Source organism: Aulostomus chinensis, chromosome 19, assembly GCF_037954235.1.
Source record: "Aulostomus chinensis isolate RoL2024-O1b breed Wild chromosome 19, RoL_Achi_v1.0, whole genome shotgun sequence".
Classification (NCBI taxonomy): domain Eukaryota; kingdom Metazoa; phylum Chordata; class Actinopteri; order Syngnathiformes; family Aulostomidae; genus Aulostomus; species Aulostomus chinensis.
The window spans coordinates 16,182,282-16,203,304 of NC_141338.1; the positions used below are offsets into that span (position 1 = coordinate 16,182,282).

Below are 21,023 nucleotides of genomic sequence, written 5' to 3' on the forward strand. Positions count from 1 at the left end.
AAAGCACCAAATGGGTGATTTACTTTGGCCTAATATCAGCAGTTAAAGTTTGCTTGCAGCAACAACAGCTAAAATAAGAAATTATTGTTTCATCATTTTTTGTTCCTCCGGAGGGGCAGTTCAGCCAAAGAGGGCAAATGGGCTGTTGCCTGGGCAACAACTGCCAGTACTTATGCACATCCTTGGAACCTGTGCTATGAATACTGTTAAAAGAATGTGTTTTTTACATATTATTATTGATATTTCAAATCAAAATATTTCATAATTATTGCACAAAGTAAATGTATCACATCTAATGAAAGTAAATGGAAAGCTACAAATACTACCACCAAATGATCCTCCGTGATGAAGCAATATGCTAGCAGTGCTTTGAGTTAGAGGCTAATGTCAGCATGCTAACAAGCTAACAATAAAAAAAACACCAACCATGTTGCTGCTATATTTACTGGACTTTTTCTCTTCAGAAATATTTCACCTTAGTTTGACCTTGGCTAAACTGTAAAATATTTGACCTCCTGTTAGGCTTTCACTTTGATTTACAGCAGCAGTGACTCGGGGGCTGAGGGCAGGCACTTGGGCTGCCGTGTTATTGTGAAATATCTGTTTCACAAGACAAATTAAACGTCCTTTAAACCCTAATTCTTTCTTTTATCCATCTCTTCCTCCAACTTTGCATTTCATTCCATTTCCTTTCTCTCCTTCTTGTTTTTTTTTCAAATGTGTCCTCTGTTTCCTATTTTGCTTCTTCCGCTGCTCAGTTCAGACAGAGTTTAATGCAGCCCTGATGTCTCTGATCAGACTCCACATAGAGTTGCTGCCTCACCCCTACACAAGTGCCTGCCCCCTACACCCACACCACACCCCTCCACCCATCCCCCCTCCTTTCGTCATGTCCTCTTTGGTATATTCCCCAGAGAAAATGAAAAGAAATAAATATGGGGCTACTAATGGTGTTGCCTTTGTTTCATCTTCTCTTCCCTCTACACTGCAGCAGTCTGTCTTATATCATGTACAAGAACAGGTGGCTCTGAACTGGTAGCTTACCTATGATGTTTTTAACAAATCCCATCTGTTGAAATAATACAGTGAAGAACAATGTACCCTGTGGATGGAGTCTGTCCTTGAGCTAAAATTAAAATGTTGTCCTTGCTTCATAAGAAGTTGCAAAACACTGATACTTCAAATGTACTTTCAGTAATTAAATAAATATTCATCTCTCTCCCAGACATGAATGTCATGTCCTACATCAAAACTCAAAATCTCTGATCTGGTTTCAGAGTTGCATGCTGGCGAACCGAAACAGAGCAAACAACAAAACTCAGTGTAAAATAAGAATGCCAAGAAATCCGGCTCAAAAGAGGAAGCTGTTCAGACGTCTCTGAGTATTTACAACCTAAATTCAAACTCTCATCCCACAAAAAAAAAACTTTTTTTTTTGAGGAAGGAATTGCAAACATGCATGCTATTATTGTAGGGTTTGTACTGTTTGTACCTTTTTCCAAAGAAACTGAATACATTCTTTGTATGTTCACGTCCCAGCACCTCGTATCATCACGTTATTGGAGACAGTGGATGTGCTACTGGATCATAACGCCACCTTCATCTGTGAGGTGGAATCTCGTCCCTCTGCAGACATCACATGGACCAAGAACAACCAGCCGATAATGTGAGTTTATGTCGCACTTGTCTTTACGCCATCACCAGACCTCTGGGTTGCAGATAAGATATTTCCAGTGAGATGGAGGCAAATTCCCTTGTGTGCTCTCACTGAAAGGTCCAGTGGAATCCTGAGTGTAGTTATCATGTAGTATTTTCAACAGTAAGTCGCTCATCAGCCATATATTGAGAACTCTTGTTTATTGAGAATTCTTAAAAAGAATCACTGACTATAATAAAGGAGAATAAAGCCAACGTTATTTAGATTTTCCTATGAAAGGTCGTATAAGCCCCAAGAAGAGCGCATCGTTTGATGACAACATAAGAAATAAAATACATGGACACTAAAAAGTTACAATGGCACTCCCTGAATTTCAAACAAGATAAACTAGAAATCTGACAGATCCCTTTGTTTTTGATTTTTCACCTCTAAAATATTTTCAATTCGCTCTTGCGTCTCAATGCATGTATGTGCCAGAGAAATTCCCTGGAGGCATTCCCAATAAATGGCATGAATGAGAATATATGTGAGGTCACAGTGACGTCACCCTTTGACAAAAAAAATGATCGACATACTTGAGTCCTGGTGGGGTTTTGGAATAACTATGACAAAATTTCCCAAAAGCTTTCATGGGCGAGGAGGCAAAAAACAGAAAAGTACACAAGGTGCAGCTGCGGGCGCGGAAATACAACCAGACGCATTTAGCTGCTGTACATCACAATAGCAAGTGCATCAATATGTGAGTCTATGTGGTGCAGTTACCATCCTGCTGCAGCATTATGGAAGCATTGGACATATTGCAGATCAGCTATTGGACTGCAACTGTGTGTGTCGCTGCAACGCCACTCTCACTTTATAGGCTAATCCATCCTGAAAAAAAGAGATTGGATGTTTGCAAGGTGGGAGATCAGAGCGGAAGCTTGTGTTGCTTCACCGTTAGCTTAGCTTGTCATTCCATATCCTTTCCCTCCCACGTTTCTGCTTCCTCTCTCTACTGCCCCTCCTGGGATAGTCCAGTACAATTCCATCGATCTGCTCGTAGCCCCCCGTGAAGTCAGGAGGTCACTGTAGTTCTAGCATGCCTCAACTTTACAATCCTGAAGCAATTCATCATGAAGCCAACATAAACAGTAATGATGAAATTTTCAGGGGTACTTCATTGTTCAAAGTAATGGAGCGTAATCAGATGTGATACTGTGAGGGGGTGGTTGTGGAATGTGAGTGTATTGGATAATAATTGCTGGCTCACCCTTTAAAAGTAAAACTATCACATTGCTCTTTTTTCCCACCAGGTACTACGACCCTCGATACATCACAAGGGAGCAGGGGCAGATGTTAGTCATCCCTCATGCCAGAGAGACAGACAATGGCGAATACTGCTGCCTCGCCAGTAACGGCGTTGGCGAGCCAGCCAAGAGCTGCGGAGCTCTGCAGCTAAAGATGAGTACGTATTGCCAGTTCTACCAACTGAGTCCAGATCAAACCTGATCTTGAGAGTAGACTGAAATGTGCTGACTTTACATTTCCAATGATGCATATACATTAGCAGGAGCACTGGGACAAATTGACAAACCTGGGTATCTTGTCTGTCTCACCATCAGAACCACAAATCAAACGGCACCCTACTAACCTTACCCTCCTGGTTGAATCCAAAGCGGTGCTGCCATGTGTTACCCTTGGCAACCCCAAACCGGATGTCACCTGGCTCAAAGATGATGAGCTGATTAAGGTAAAATATTATGGCTGCAGTACATCAGCATGAAGATGCTGAATAGTCTGGATTTCTACTGTATATGTAGCAACATTCAAGAAAACAACAAAAATGAAAAGGGTGTAGTACATGGAATCATCTCTTCCAGGTCAGCGACCGTGTTACCATTCTTGACTACGGCGCATTGAAGATCCATAATATACAGAAGGAGGATGCAGGCCACTATCGCTGCGTGGCCAGGAATAGCTTTGGTCTGGCCTTTTCAAAACCCGTCACTTTAGAAGTACAGGGTATGTATTTAAACCTTTTTGTTTTAGCTTTTTTCAAATATTCATGCACATATTCCAACACATCAGATCTATAGTTGAAAAAAAAGGTCTCATTTATTGCTTAACACTTCTCCAAATTTTGTGACAGCTGTTTTAAACTTAAAAAAACATGTCGACTGCACAGATTGCTGGAGCCCCCTCTAGTGGCAAAACTGTGAACTTTAATAACCTGCAAAAAAGAACTTTTTAGGTAATCGGGAATATTTGGGATCTTCTCTGCATTATATTTTCATTTATTTTGTGTGATATCTATGCCTTAAAGTGATTTCCTTGTCACCTTTGGCAATACTACTCGCCCATTTTTTTTCTTGACAAAGGAAAGTGATCGCTCCTAATTAACTATTTGTTATCTATGAATGTCTTTCGGAAGAAAACAAAAAGTGGGTTCTGCTGTTATTTTTACTGTAGTTCACTCAGCAGCCAGGTTTTTGTGACATCCCGTGTTTCTCTGCATTCATTGCAGTGTTCGTCTTCTGTGTTTATGTCTCAGTATCATGTGTCTGTGTGTTTTGTGGTGTGTCCAGCTCCAGCCAGAATCCTGAAGGTTCCCAAGGAGAAGAGAGTAGCGTACGGCAGCCAAATTTCTCTGGAGTGTAACGCCACAGGAAATCCCATCCCCACCATCACCTGGTTGGAAAATGGGAATACTGTGAGTTTTCAGTGTGCGCGCAATTTTGTGGTCCACAGTTTAAACCAATCAACATTGATTATGTGTAAAATAGTCTTGTTTACCATGACAGGTGGACTGACTGTCAATCTCAGACAGCATTCGCCACCACTTCCTCTTTCTTCATGCTGTTTTCAAAGCCCCCCGAAACAACAGCCTCAGAGCTACCTAGCTAATAGCAACGTCGTGCACGCTATCAGTATCACACTATCAGGTTGTATTCATGTCAGAGCCGGCAACCTACAATCACGTGCTGAAAGTGACAAAGATTTGGATCGTGCATAAAGGCAGACACACTCGGTTCCTCCTGGTGGACAGTTGTAAAGATTTACAACATATATGTTAATTTCAGCGATATTTTTGTTGCTGTCCACATGTAGAAAGTCCTGACCCTCACAGGTAGTAAGTTTGAGGAAATGAGCCTCAGATTTAGCCTCTGCATCCAGACCTGCTGGCTTCATTTGGTGAACTGATGCGAGGATCTCTAACAAATATGTGTTTAGTGTTGTCGTTCAAACAGGGACGTTATAGCACATTTGCCCACCAGCTATGGAAAACAGTTTTATACACTGTTTTGTAATGGTTTCCACCATGGCACCATGGCTGCATCCTGGGCTTACCACCACCCATGATGACGGGCTTGCAGAAACACAAACAGGCCTGAGTGTTTACTCTACCATGGCAGAATGATAATGAGCCAGACGTCTTTCCTGTGGCGGCTGGTTACAAGCGGCCATGTTTCAACATGAACATTGAAGCACCAAAGAATTGGAGAATGTATCACACCTTTAAAAATGTGCTTTTGTCAGAAGTTAAAAGCCTCTGATACAGCAAAGGGACAGCTAAGCTCTTACACAGTCAAATACAAAGCGACACCATTGTTTATGGTGGTAACCATTCCTCATCCATCTGTCCATCTGTCCTCTAATCCATTTATAAATGCCTCTGCTCTAAGCGGGAATATTCTTGTCTCCTTCACAGTACTTGGGTTTGGTTCAAATGTCACTCAGCCCAGCCAACCTCGGAGAAATTGTATCACGTAACTGACATTGTGACACATTGTCGGCTACGCAGCCTCACAAAAAGGGAAAGCTGTGACAATTAGAGACTAGATGGCAACAACTATTGCCGTCTGTTAAGCCCACGGTAACAACACTGAAGCCTTATTCAGGACATCTTCACCTCCGCATACTGTCGCTCCATCCAACAAGTCCTTCTACCTTGATGCCAAAATACTATTTCCCCAGGTCCTCCTGAATGGCACGCTTCAGATTTTCTTCGTTGACAGCCTATTGGCAGGATGACATCATTTGTCTGTGCCTTTCATTTCTGTGTACAACAGTTGATATTACTTTATGATGTAATAACTCCATGGCTCATTTTTGGTTTCGGCTCCAAAAGGACTTAAATTCAAGGAAAGATCGTGGTTTGTCATGAAGACTTTACCAAGGTTTCCCTGTTATATTGTGTTGATTGTAGTCTGGATCGTTGTATATCCACATGGTTATGTTTAGGGAATAACTAGTGATGATGCAGACAAAGAAACACACACCACTTTAAAGATTTGTCCAGCACAATCTCATCATATATTTACATATTATTCTGTTCTGAAATGAAGTCTCCAGATTAATTCCTTCTTATTTGAGCTTTAACCTGCACTTTGGGGGTTTAAAACGATTGACCCTAACATTTTTTTAAGGGAGATACGAATGAATGCACTACGTCCGTCCTCTACCAAGATCGTGCTAAGCTAACTCAGCTGATCTCTGTGGGCCTCACCTCCCACAGTCAAGCTCAGAGGAGGGAGAAGTATCTGTCATGTCTCATATGCTAATTTTGCAAAAAGTAGGTGTGTTCTCTCCAGAAAAATTCCATTATCGATCATTTTTTCCCTAAAATGCATTTCTAAAGGTTTCATACAAAGACAAACTCATCTTTCAGTGCCTGTGTTTACATAATTGAGTGTCTGATGCATGTACTGACAGCAAACTATGACATTAGAGAACTCAGTCATTTGGACGTGGGTGGTGATTCAACAGGCCGATGAGATTTTCTGCATCACGGGGGGTTCATTAACATTGTAACTGCCCCTGTATCTTTTTTTGGTGCCTGCTCCACCCACAAGAGTGTTTACGTTTCTGGTTGCCACAGAAACACTCTGATGAAGGTGAGCAGGGTGGCATTTTTGCTACAGTCTAAGCAGCTGGAAATGACACACTGGGCTCTTCGGAATGGAGGCAGGAGTCCAAACAGCCTGTTTTGTTGAGAGAAATACAAAAGTGGCTGGACAAGAAAAAACCATGACCTCAGTCCTCCCTCTACCAATCACTGCCCTAAGCAAACTAGTGGTCAGCTGGTCTCTGTGGGTGTCCGCTCCCAACAGCATGCACAGATCTTCTTGTCTGGCTCTGGAGAGGACTGCAAATAAAAGCACCTCTCTAACAGTTGGCATGTTCCTCTAAGAGGTCAGCTTCATCAGTCTGTGGCCCAGCGATACGGGTGAGCAAGCGCTAATAGGAGGTGAGGACAAAAATCACACACAAGCAACAACTCACTTGCCTCCCTCTCTCTCTCGCTCTCTCTCTCACACACACACACACACACACACACACACACACACACACACACACACACACTCAGTTCATGCACCAAAAGATTGGCTGCAGGATCACTGATATAAACAGAGATGGAATTCTCATTACAGTGACAAAGGATTAAAGAGATCACCTTCCATTTAGCCACTAATGCTCAGTATTACTAGCACTAATTAGGTCTGATTGTTTTATAAATGTCACGGTGTGATGCTGACGTCCAAAGAAAACCATGCATCACCAAGGTCGGCAGAAGTTTAATGGTTTATGCTGCTGACTTTTGTTTTGAGGACCCCCCCCCCCCCCCCGCTCGATGTTCTGCCAGTTGTAATACGCGTTTATTCTAGTATGTTCTATGTGAGTCATCGTGACGGTTTGGTTTTAGTCAGGATTGTCACAAAAAAACTGCACGCAGCACTTTTTTTGGGACAGAAGGAGAAAACATTATTCATGACTCAGGCCAAATGCGAGTTGTTGCTTTCAAGTAAGTAATCTTAGTACAACACGAGGACGCGGTGTGCTCGAACAGCAATTCTGTCACTGTGAGACCTCAGAGCCGCTCAGTTTACATTGTTGCGGTAACACTGAAATAATTTAATTACATTTATTTATTTATTTACTTTTTTTTTGTAGGAGCTATGATTTCTCACTCAATGTCTTTAAGTGCTTTTACAGGGCTTTGTATAGTCCCGCTAAGACTTTGTAAAAAAAAAAAAAAAAAAAGCAGGAGAATAAAGATAAGTACCCAAAACGCCCAGTAATACAACTTGAATGTACAATAAAGATGAAAAAAAAAAACTCTTGCAAGTTTTAAAGTTTTAACACTTGACCATCTTAAAACTATTAAACCAGACTTCTCCCACAAGGCAACAGACATTTTTATGTGTGACTGCAGGCAGATGGAGACCGCATAATGTCTGGGTATTTAATAGTCTTGGGTGCTGGCTACAATGTGATTACATGCCCTTAATGCTTGTAAATGCTGTGTGTGTGTGTGTGTGTGTGTGTGTGCGTGTGTGCGCGCTGGCATGTTGTTGAAGTCATTTAATGCAGCCAGGCTGGATGGAGCGCGTCCTAAAATCAGTGTCAGACACAACTTCAAATATAGACACGTTGCACATCAGCACCTTGACTCACTCGCACACAACACAGACACGCACACACGTACACACATTCTCGCACCACATTTATGTCTTTGTGAACAGAAGGACTGAAAATAATACACAGCCTTAATGTGGTTGCATTTGCACCTTTGAATTTTTGACATCTTAGAAATGATACAGAATTATCATGATGCCAAACCCATATTGTGATTGCACCTTTACATTTTATCACTGCATCACCTGTTCATTTATCTGTGTACGACTACTTAACACTTAGTTAAACCACAAGTCAGGAAATATCCTATAACAAAATAACCCTACATGACCAAGACAGAAATGTCAAGGGTTGTAACAGAACCAGCAACTAGCTAAATAACAGATATATTTTTCAGGATTTGATAGAAACTGAGCTCGACTGAATTATGAAATGTTCCATACCAGGTACAGGTTCTCCCAGACAACAGTTTTCTGACTAATTAAAGAACCATGCCAACTTTTTGAGAAATATGCTAATTGTCTATATTTCGTTGAGCCAGACAAGCAAGCATTCTCTTCTGTCTTAAGCATTTAAGAGCTCCAGAGCCCTACTGGATTTTTGAATGCTAATTAGCGTAGCTGCAATGAATGCTAGCAGAGAAGAAAACTGGTTTTGTATCTTATTCGATAATTATATCTTAAAATTTTAAACAGTTTTTTTCACGGTGAATATGAAGCACAATCAAATGCTATGAAAGCAGGCAAAGACTTTTGGAGCAAAGCGAATTTGACAAATGTTGAGATGAGTTCCTACTGTCTTGTTGCTCGTGTTAATTGAAGCTAAGCTGCCTAGCATGTGTGTTAATTATTCACAAACCACCTCTCAAACAAACAACAGTGGAACCCACACATGCAGTTTGAATTCTGCTTTTTCCATTCATTTGCTGACCTGCTTTTATTCCTCCCCATTTTTCTTTTCCTCCTCCAGATTTCTGGTGCGTCTGTCGATGAGACCCTGGTGGGGGAGGTGATCCTGTCAGTTCTCAAAGTGACGGTGAATAAACCTGCTCTTTACACATGCCTGGCCTCCAACCAACACAGCGCAGGGGCCAACACTGTCAAAGCCACGGCTAAAGTCACTGTCGCAGGTGAAGATTCCTGGGATTTCTATGATGAGCATGTCAAGCGTTGACCATTAATGAAAAGCTAATTGATCATTTTAGCTCTCGTTTCTGATGGATGATGGTCCCACTCATCTTGTGTTATGTTAGCTACCGCTTTGTGTTTTATGTGTCTTCAGCTGTTCAGTATCTGCCCCCATTTGGTTGCTACTTTTCAACTGCACCCACCCCCACACACCTCTTGACCGCGGTGACCCTAAAACAAACTCATACATACACACACACACACACACACACACACACACACCCCTTGACCACACACACACTGTCTCTCCACCCGGTTGCTCTTTAGTCTCCTCACAGCTAGCTATGAGTCGATGAGAGGAGCACCATGTTTGGTTTTCCACCAAGACTGATCTCTATCTCTCTGTCCTCCCTTGTCTCCCCTCTCCTTCTTCTTCTTCTTCTTCTTCTCCTTCATCCAACATCTTCTGGATATTGCCACTTCCCCATAGAGTGGAGGTAAGAGGAACGGTGTTTGTGTATCGCTGGTGGTCTGTGCTTCGTTTCTTTATTTTGGTGTTTCCAGATTATTATCACCATTAATCTGTGTCTTTTCACACGCTGCTGACTGTAGCAAGAGACAAATATCTGATGTGAAAGTTGGACAAAAAGTTTCCACATGTGGATTGTGTAACTGTTTAGAGACACAGAGAATCAATCAGTTCACAATAATCTGCCTGGATGATTTATTTTCAGGGAACACTGAGCGATGGGGGAGCATTTAAACTGAATGCCAAATCTTTACGGAATGTATATTTTGTTATTTCTCAGGTGAAAATGAAAGAGTGGATTGCACTTGCAAAAGCGAGGTTTAATTGTAACAGAGCTGCAATAAATCACAATATCCAAAGTGTTTGGAATGCAGAAATAGAGCAGAGATGGAGAGAACGGAGACACGGATGGTGGGAATTCATAGATAGTTAACTTTACTAAATCAACATTCACACTATGCAACACTCCTGGGAACTTATCAAGGAGAAATGAACATGCTTCTTACATGTTTTAGCATAGATATGTGAAGGCAGTTGATACATGTACATCAATTTTTAACTAGAGTAAGTATTTCCTGCAGAAATGCAATGTGATCCAAAAGTTTCTCCTGGAAAGGTTTTTTTTAGTTCTTCACGCTGACAGAAAGTTGAAACATTTAACAGTGAGATAAAACAGGTGGATTTTTAAAAGTTGGAATTTTAAAATTTCTCCATGTATCTGATTTAATTTAGAAAATTATACAATATGTATATCTTAAAAATACACTCTGTTATGTCCTTAGAGAGTTGGAAAGAATTTGAAGGGTTTACGACTTCCTCGTGTTTTAACAACAAGAGTGAAGTTGTTGAACAAGAGGCGTTTTACAGGAGTGAAGGACACTTCCAACTGACATGCAAGAGAGTTGGGAGTGTTACACAAAGATACGCTGCGTGTTAGGAGAGTGACTTGACCTCCTATCACAAACCTTCAGAAATGTTGTTAATGTTGTCTAGCAAACGTGTGCCAAAAAACCCTAAACTGGTGAATTTTTCAAGAGATTGAATTTCAAGAAATGTTACAGAGACACATAGAGATTATATCTGTGTGTGTGTGTGTGTGTGTGTGTGTGTGTGTGTGTGTCTCTCCCTCCAACAGACTCTATAAGGGTGTGGCAGGCTACTGCAGCGCGTATCGTGGAGATGTGTGCCGCACTATTCTCCGGGATGACTCACTGGTTTTCTTTAACACCTCCCTCTCGGACCCCGAGGACATCCAGGAGTACCTGGTTCAGAGCTGGTGGGCGGAGCTAGAAGGACTCAGTGTGCTGTGTAGCCCTGCAGTGCGCTCACTGCTGTGCCACACATCCTTCCCCGACTGCAACCCCTCAGGTTTGGGACCTGCACCCAAACCTGTCTGCAGGTAGAACGTTTCTCTTTGTTTCCTCTCGTATGGGGAGGGTCTTTTGAAAGCACATCAGAAACATTTCCCGCCTTCTCCAACAGGGAGCATTGCCTTGCAGTGAAGGAGCTGTACTGTCATAAGGAGTGGTTGATACTAGAGGGCAGCACTTCAGTCCAGCCTGGCCTCTACAGACACACTCCCGGTTTGCTGTTACCCAAGTGTCAGGCTTTACCGAGTCTTCTCTCAGACCCTGATGCTTGTACGCATGTCCCCTTTGTAGGTAAGACATCCCTCACCGCTGGTCTTGGTTATACGGTATTATTAGTTCTGGATATCTGTTAATTATGAGCACCAGAAAGAGATTGCGCACAACAGTCCAGCAGAACTGCAGATACGCTGCGGAAGGAAATGGAATTTGTGTAAAAATCAGTCATGTGTTGTGTGCCGAGGGCCAAATAAGGGCCGGCCTGCTGCACTGCAGGTCACTGATGCTGTTGAAGTCATGAGGAAAGCGTAGCTAGACTGTGTCACCGTATAGAGCTGCAGTGTGGACACGTGTGCGGGGTTCACCCTCAGTTATGTCTTCTTTATTCTGATTACTGTCTATTTGAGCTTCTCTTTTCTCTGTTTCAGACATAAATAAAGACCACATCACAAGTAAGTTTGAGATGCGAATGTTTTTGTTTTTTGTTTTTGCTTTCAATCATAAATTGAAAAATATAATATAGTCATCCTTTATGTGTTGTGTTTGGCATTAACAGCAACATGTTACAATGACCGAGGGCGCTTCTACCAAGGTCACGTCAATGTGACGAGGTCCGGGATCCCATGTCAGCCCTGGCACAAACAGGTACTGGTCTGCAAAATAACACAAAAAAAAACAGTCAACCTGGATACCGTGAAGCTGTGGTCACGCCAAACAGGAGGCAAATGTTTTTTTTTAAATCTTTTAAACTCAAAGAAGAAAATGCAGTCAGGCGATGTGAGCGCTGGAAATAACGCACGATGTGGTTTGAGTACACAATATTCATGAGGCGAACAACATTCACATATTTTCTCAAATTGAAACTAATCGACTCTAGTTGGAAATTTACAAAAGGTTATTGGCATGAAGCTTCTACTGTGGTCACTGACATCATGTTGAGTCAGACGATGGAGCTTAACTGCAGAGACACCCCAGGTAGCGGCTGATTTCAAAATGACTTGCAGACGGCTGCCGGGGGGACTGTGAGTGTTGATGGTCACCAGTGCCGGGGAGCCTTGCATGACTGTTGCTGCCAAACTCAAGCAGGTGAAGCGAGGTGAAGATTCACTACACGTCGTTCTGTGTGAACGCAACTTAAGGGCGTTAAGTTCTGCTAAAGAGTGCATTCACCAAATGTGGATGGACAAAATGCTCAAGAAGCGTTCCTGCAACCAAAATATTCCCCGTCCTGGTGCATGCTTGAGATTATGGCTTCATTTGTGTGCCGAGCTGATAAAAGCTAGTTAATGCATTCATGAGCAACTGGAAACTGGGAGAGTTCCAACATACTGAATGCCTGTTGGATTCAAAGTATCCCGCTGGGAAAGTGTAAAGTGTGTGAGCTCAGAGAAGGTTTGACGAGGATAAATTCTTAAAAATCAAGTGTCCTCATTAATAATTGATGAGTACTCGTTAGCACAGCTGGTTGTGATGTCACATGGTTTAATTCTATGTTGGTAGCCTTCTACATAAAAGCTACATAAAAGTCCCTCAGTGTCACGCTGGAACTGAGAGAAACCAGTTGAAACTTTAACCTTCTGAACTTCTTTTAGTTTGGCTTACAAATTGTCTGTATTATGACAGGAGAAACAGAGCAGAATATCTCAGGGCGGCCATGTTGTTTCATGTGACTGTGAACGCTGTCAACGGGAAATGAATACACTGCAGTTATTAGTCAATGACATGGCAGATGACTTCTGTGTTACTGATTTCTGAGAGTTGGTTTTCTAACACACCTACTCTCGTGAAATCAAAAAACAAAACAAAATGTGGTATGTGCAATCACATAAAACACACACACACACACACACACACACACACACACACACACACACACACACACACCCTGTGGACCAAAAGCGCCTTTATGTTTTTATGGCTTTGCTCAGTGAGTGGGTCTGTTTGGGTGAACTGTTACTGCTCTCCTGTGCAGTTCTTGCAGTTTGTGTGTGTGTGTGTGTGTGTGTGTGTGTGTGTGTGTGTGTGTGTGTGTGCCAGGTCAGCAGAGAGGGAGGGGCTGATCATGTCACATCCTGTCTCTGGAAGCAATTAGCTTTCACACACATATGCTGCACAGACTCCATCAGCGAAACACACACACACACAATCACACACGCACAAAAACACACACATTGCTCTCTGATGCATTTCTCTTAGCACAATTTCTCCCTCCTTTCTCTCATTTTCTCTCGAACCCATGTTGGCTGACACTCTGGGTTTGATTCATTCGCAGCAGTTAATGTTGACAAATATAAAAACCTCATTGATCTCGGACAGACACACAAAAATGTTCTCATGAACACATTGGTTCCTCACATTGCAAATACAATTATCGGCTCAATGTCAGAGTGTCTGTCTGTCCTCCAACAAACATAATATTTAATCGGAGGCAACATGTGACATGATACTGTGTGTGTGTGTGTGTGTGTGTGTGTGTGTGTGTGTGTGTGTGTGTGTGTGAGAGACTGCCTAATGTCTTATTATTTAATAGTCTTGGTGCTGGTTGCAATGTGATTACACGCCCTTAATGCTTGTAAATACTATGTATGCGTGTGTGTGTACTGTATGTGTGTGTGCTCTTGTACTTACGTATGTAACCAACAGAGTGAGGACATTTTTGGTAAGTGAGGACATTTTAGCCGGTCCTCACATCTTCAAAGGGCCATTTGAAGGTGAAGACTTGGTAAGGGTCGAGGTTAGAATCAGGTTCTGGTTAGGTTTAGGGTCTAGGTTAGGGTCAGGCAGTCAGTTGAGATGGTTAAGTTTAGGGTGAGGGGCTGGGGAATGTATTACGTCAAGTGAAAGTCCTCTTAAGATATAAGGATGTGTGTATGTGTGCGTGTCCGTGTGTGTGTGTGTCCGTGTGTGTGTGTGTCCGCTGTCTCTGCATGAGGACGCAGCACTACCACAGGTTAATTTACTTGATTTCATTTCTCATAAGGAAGGATCAAGGTTTTAAGGAAACGGCCAGTAGAATAACGCCCAAAAACATCTGTGTAACAATGGCGATAAGACATCACCAAATTATGTCAGAGCATCACGTTTTATTGTCACATGACAAACTCTGGAGCGTGTGTTGCTTCCCAGAAAACACTGGAATGTTTTGCTATGAAGAAGAGGCCAAATGTGAGTTAAATAGTGGACTGTGAAACATGATGGGATTATTTTAATGACTGTATTTAAGTTGCTGGCCAGCACCAAAGCTTTCATTTCCTCTTTGTAAGCGCAATAATGGCGTGATTGGAATAATATCTACTGGAAAGGGACCCCCCCCCCCCCCAACCCCCAAAGGGCCATCTGAAGCTGATTGCACCATTTTCATTCTTAACTCAAAAGACCTCGAGGACAGGTACAAGCCCTCTGTGAAACAAATAAACAATTACATTTAAAAAAAAAAAATTAAAAACCCATCCATCCTGTTCTCATTAATCTGATATCTCAAGATGTCCGTGAGGACATTTCATCAAATTTGGCACAACTGGAACCTGAGGAGGGAAATTTTGGTGAATGTCAAGGTCACTGTGACAGGCACACTTCTAATATTCACTATTTCTCACTTGTAGGAATTTCTTACTGCTGTATTTCCACTATGTTCTTTTGTATCAGCGAGCTTGAGGGAGAAAATGGGGATACAACAAAAACACATGTTCATTTGTGACATTTTAAATGTGTTTACGTCTCCCCATACAAATATTTGTGCAAAACAAAGCTGAAGAAAGTATGTATGCAAATCCGTGGGTTGTATGTATTCTTTTATGTCTGCCAACAAACTAAAGGGTCGCTCAATCTAAAAATACTTTCTAATCCGTATTATCCTCCATCCAGGAAACTTTCTATCATCACTGATGATGGATTTAGAGTTGTAATAAGAGTTCCTCTGCCTCGCCGAGTCACAGGAACAGCAGCTGCTTCTCATTTTTTCCGCTGTCAGTATTGTGTTCGTAAAATCTACAGCACGACATCAGTGAGTGATGCCTCAGCTCAGAGACATCATTCACCTTCCATGTCTCAAATGTTATACAATGGATATAAAGCGAATTGCACTCATGGGTCCTAAAGGAAATGAAAGTTTGACAAACCATGAGGTCCCTCTATGGTGAAAACACAGAGTACACACACATATAGGCTTCTGTGTGTTACTGTAGTGTGAATGTGTGTGTATGTTTGATGTGTAGGGTCAACCTTTGATTTTCTTTTGCTGTACAGTTTGTAAGACACATGAATTATTGTTATTATTCATCAAAAAGAGGATGTAAAAACGTAAATGTGTATCTGACTACACATTTATATCGTATATTACTTGTACTTGTACTTGTGATCGCCTCAGTGGAGAAAAAGACTTTCTATTTACAGGTTCATTTTCAATGTTTCCCTGGGTATTTTATAACAAGAAACAACAGCTAGACTGGACACGTAAACTTAACTAGATAGAAAAACTGTGGAAGAAACAGGCTGGAGAATAAGCAGGGTGGGAACACAGCAGAGGAGGTGACAAAGACATGAGGGACCGAACTTAAAATGACTTCTGCTAACGATTCAACTTGAAAAATCTGTGACAACACGAGGGCAGGGGAGCCAATAGGGCAGGAAAAACAGGGAACAGGTGTAACACTCCAAAAAGGCTGGGAAGTGATCTTCAAATTAGAACAGGAACAAGTAAACATCTGCAAAACAACAACACATGTCCAAATATAGAACATCCAAAACTCAGCCCGTAACTTAAAAGTCCAAAATGAAAAGTGGAACCGGGACAGGTTTGGCTAGAAAGTTGTCATTAGGCTAGCGAGATCATAGTCCAAATAAGATTGGGAATGGTATGTGGGACAACAGGACTACCAAGATATTTGTCCTCTAATCTACATCAAGATTTTCACAAAGAAATGCCACTACATCTCCCCCTGACTTGATATGTGGTCTTAATTGTTAGTGTCTGTTTTTGGCTTAATTTTGTTGTAATGTCTACCTAAAAATATGGCATGGTACCTATAATCAGACCTTTGGAGAACAGAATTGCAAAAGGCGTCCGTCCCACTCGTGACGTATGCATGTGGGGTGGGTCGAGGAAGGATTGAAGCGTTTCATACCAAAGTGTATTTCATATCATTGAAGCCTTGATAGCCAAATACATGAAAGGATAGTGGCGCGTCTGAACCCTGGTGAGTTTAACTTTCAGCAGCCAGTTTCTTTTCTTTCATTGTGTGAATCGGCATTTTGTGGGGGTGAGAGTCCTTCTCTGGTAGCCAACAGCAAATTAATTGATTCATTCACTGAGGAGGACGTCTGCGAAAACATTCGATCAGCTGAGTCTTCCAGGGATGGCTGAATCCAGGCCAACCGTTGCCTCTCATCCAAGGGGAGTAACCAGATCATTGATTCTATCAATATTCTTGATATCCTTCAATAACCGAACAGAAGCCTCCTACTGTTCCTGGGTCTCCCCTCTCGTCGTTTGGAACTGGACGAAAGGTCAAAGTTCTCTCAAGTATCTAAAACAAAGTTCTCGATTCACACATCCACAGATACTAAATGAATATTTACGTCGAGTGACCATCAGGCGTCTCACACTGAGAAATGATGTCCTCTCACCGCTTTGTCAGATAATTGCCATTCAGCTATGAGAGCATGTTTTTCACCTGGCCTGTGAACGCTGGGAGAACTTTGCTCAGTTGCCTTCTATAACAGCACACGAACGTCTTCAACTCATAGCTTCACATCTCTGGGGATACACTGCAGCGCTGCTCATGACACATAAAGACACCAGATGTTGAGTATTTGAGTTGGCACTCTTTATTGCAGAAACATTTTACAGCCTCTGCAGTTGTTAAGTTGTAACCTTACCATAGATCCTAACCAGCGTCCTGGGGTCTGTTTGGTTTTGCAAGGCCATCTTAATTTTGTCTGCGATGCGAATGAGATTGAAAAAAAACACACAAAAAAACCCAGCAAAACGCTGTCCATCCAAATCTGCCTGCAAAGACGCATGAACGTGCTTGAAAGAAACATTATGAAAATATATCTTTTTATTAGACTTTACTGATCCCTTAAGACAAGTAATTTTCCTTCCCCCCCCCCCCATCTTAATTTTCATAGTTCTTGATTTCTTTCATAAGATTCTTGAAGTATGTTTGTTTGCCTTTGGCTTGTAACTTTTAGTGGACCTTTTTTTTTTGCCCATACTCCTTCTGACATCATGATTGCAGAGAGTTTCAACACGAGTTTTCCCAGCGGGAATCTGACCCTTCATCCTAGCAGCGTTAGCATCACACACCTGGAATTTAGCTTTTTTTGTTTTTGTTATTGTTTTTTTAGAAGGAATAAAGAAAACAGAACTGTAAACTTTGAAAAGCTTTATATAATAGCTGTATATATTTTGTCTTGTAGGTTCCCCACCAGCACCGCCTGTCTGTGGATGTCATTCCAGAGTTGAAGAGCTCAGACAACCATTGTAGGAACCCGGGGGGGATCAGCGATAAGCCCTGGTGTTACACCTCAAATCCCAACATACGCTGGGAGTACTGCGCCGTACCGCAGTGTGGGGAGGTGGCCACAGGATCAGGTACCGACTTCTGCCATGCTTTTCTTTCAATCCCTCCTTGCCGAGGCCAGAGGATCCTTGTTTTAAGTTTGTTGGTTCTCAGGAAAACCTTGGGTGGATTGTTTTCAAATTTGGCATACAGGTTGACTTGGACTCAAGGATGAAATGATGTATTTGTTTTTGAATCACATTTTTGGAAACCTAACTTGCACATCTGCACCTCTCAACAGTCTCGATAGCTATTTCCATCATCAGCAAAAGGTTTTTTACATTCTCAAGCCAAAGGTGACTGCAACCTCAAATCCATCCTGTTATCAACACGTTGCCTTAACAACACGTTGATGTATCTCTTCAAATTTGGAACATAAATCCAGTCTGACTCAATATCTCAGTAAATCTTGGAGGATAAGGAATGACATCTGGCACAGAGGTCCTCTCAGTAATTCTAGTTTAAAGAATGTTGATGCTAAACTGTGAATTGCTTGGAAATCCTGCATTTGGTTTTAGAATATAGGTGGAGATACGGACTTGCAAGGACTTGGGCAGCGCTGTGAATCTTCAGTTTGAGCAGGCACATGATTACATCTGGGCCAGAGGTTATGTAATTCCAGAGCCTAAATGACAAATTCTAATACACTCCCAATGTGTCAATGACTTGTACAATCTTTTGTAAGTCCACAAGATTTTTCAGTTGAAGGCAAACTTTTATCCATCCACTGAACCATCCAGTTGCAACAGGGAAACCCAAATGTCCCTTTCCCCAGCAGGATCACGAGGTGTTCCCAGGCCAGTGTGGAGATACAGTCCCTCCACCTGGTCCGCGAGCTGGCCCACAGCCTCCTCCTGGCTGGATGTGTCTGGAAAACCTCTTTAGCTCAGGTGGCATCCTTGACTAGATGCCTGAACCACCCCGACTGGCTCCTTTCAACACAGAGAAGCGGTGACTCCGCTCCGTGTCCCTCACTGGCTGATCGTCTCACCTCATTCTAAAGGGAGACTCCAGCCTCCGTCCTGAGGAAACCCTTGTGTCCGTGATCTTGTTCTCTCAGTCATGACCCATATTTCCTGATCTTAGGTGATAGGAGGAACCAAGACTGGCCGATTGAGAGCTTTGTCTTTTAAACAAAGTTAGACCATAAGTACTAATTAATTAAACAGGATAATCGTAATAGCATGTTGTGTACTTCATTTAGGTTATGAGTCATTTGTGAAGCCAGAGTCACCGAATCCTCGCCAGCCTCCTCGATTCCCGCCCTCAGCATCGTCCCCAGCTTACTCCATGTCCATCATTGTCATCGTCCTGACTACACTTGCCGCTGCCATCTTCCTCACCATTACCATCCTGGCCTGCTGCAGACGGAGGAAGCAGTGGAGGCACAGAAAGAGGTAGAACAAGGAGAAGACAGAGGTCTTCCTCCCTCTGGTGTATCTTACCTTCACTTCCTCCTTCTGTCTGCAGAGTGATGGAGACCCCAACAATGACCGCTCTTCCTTCAGAGCTCCTGCTGGATCGACTCCACCCCAACCCCATGTATCAGCGGGTTCCCTTGCTGCTGAACTCTAAGCTCCTGGCCCTTGAATATCCCCGAAATAACATCCAATATGTTCGAGACATTGGAGAGGGGGCTTTTGGACGTGTTTTCCAAGCTAGGTAAGACATGGCGATGATGCAGAGACAGACCATAATCACCGATGTGTGTAACCCCTCACGAACGTCAACCACCCATCCACTCCAAATGGGTCAGAGGTTGTAGAGGAATAAGCAGGACTCGTGTTTGAACATTATTGTCATCGTAATCACGGCCAGGGTCAAACATAATCTGACCTTTATCAGACAGAGGGACAAGAAAGGGTAAACAAGGCCTGCGCTCATTGTGAGAGCGTGTGCGTCATTCACAAAGTCACGAGGAGAAGCTGCTACAGGTGTTACTTTCACACCACGCTGATCCCCTCGAACAGTAAACGTCTCAATCCAATCCCTCTGATCACGCTGCACACCACACCTCGGTCAAACAGTAGTAGCATTTCTCATTTCTCAACCAACTTCCGCTTTCATTTCCAAACTTTTTTATTAATCAAAACGAAATATGAAAGCGAAGCAGGTAATGGCTATATTGCAATACACTTGAAGGATTCTCAGAGGTTTTGGCCGAAAAAACACTTTTGACTCCACAAGTTCGTCTTGATCTCGTCCAAATCCAGGCGCTGATCATTTAGCGTTCTTTGTTCATGCAGTGGGGTTTTTAGGACCGTTGTGACTTCTTTTATATGTTCAACAATATTAACGTTTCACCTTTTTTGAACAAAGTAACAAAGTGCTTTACAATAAAAACATTGTGGACTAAAACAAAATCCAGGATTTCAAAGAAGAACAGGATAAAGAAGCAAACGTTACTTGAAGAATGGAAATAAATACAATTTGCTGAAAAAGTTATGTAGTAGAAGCGACTTTTAAGACTATATTTAAAAAGAAAACACTGAGTTTGCAAGTCTTAGACTCCTTTGCTTGGCAGTTCCACAGGCTGGACAGATAAAGCCTGATCACCTCTCGACACAAGATGAGATTTCAGAATTTATTTTCTCAAAGTACTGCCTGGCTCATGGGCGGGTAGTATGTGAAAGTATGGGTTGTGGTCTGTTCAAGGCCTTAAAACAAGCAGTAAAAGCTTAAGGCCAATTCTAAAACTCCCTGCACTACTGAGGCTGCTTCAGCTCCTATGACCTGTGACCATGAGGCAGCCAGAGCGCTGCTGTTGTGGAACGCCACTTAACACCGATACGAGGAGCAGGACAGATAAACCGGTGGGCAGAGACAGAACAGAACACGCCGCCATTTTCACAGTAGCATCTATACAGCATGTGGCCATTGAGATCTAAGAGATGTCCTTCAGGCTAGCTGGTAATCCCTCAGATGAAAACTGGAATGGCACAGGATATTGACACCCCCGGGAACATTACACACATGCGCGCGCACGCACACACACACACACACACACACACACACACACACACACACACACACACACACACACACACACACACACACACACACACACACACACAGACTCTCACTCTCAACCTCTCTGTCATGTCCATGAATTCATATGACTTGTGAGGGCACTCACATTCATTTGTAACCTTGACCTACAACATT

The 21,023-nt window shown here is 42.5% G+C and overlaps 1 protein-coding gene across 1 annotated transcript in view; it reads left to right on the forward strand.

Moving 5' to 3' along the window:
• Positions 1–21,023, forward strand: part of musk (muscle, skeletal, receptor tyrosine kinase) — a 36,051-nt gene that overhangs the window by 3,794 nt on the left and 11,234 nt on the right. Inside the window, exons 2-15 of the mRNA XM_086187073.1 lie at positions 1,540–1,666; positions 2,950–3,101; positions 3,259–3,386; positions 3,517–3,658; positions 4,222–4,346; positions 9,023–9,182; positions 9,671–9,677; positions 10,845–11,108; positions 11,192–11,370; positions 11,724–11,747; positions 11,852–11,940; positions 17,716–17,890; positions 19,063–19,255; positions 19,329–19,520. Of these exons, the coding sequence (XP_086043199.1) occupies positions 1,540–1,666; positions 2,950–3,101; positions 3,259–3,386; positions 3,517–3,658; positions 4,222–4,346; positions 9,023–9,182; positions 9,671–9,677; positions 10,845–11,108; positions 11,192–11,370; positions 11,724–11,747; positions 11,852–11,940; positions 17,716–17,890; positions 19,063–19,255; positions 19,329–19,520 (1,957 nt within the window). The remainder of the gene's footprint in view (positions 1–1,539; positions 1,667–2,949; positions 3,102–3,258; positions 3,387–3,516; positions 3,659–4,221; positions 4,347–9,022; positions 9,183–9,670; positions 9,678–10,844; positions 11,109–11,191; positions 11,371–11,723; positions 11,748–11,851; positions 11,941–17,715; positions 17,891–19,062; positions 19,256–19,328; positions 19,521–21,023) is intronic.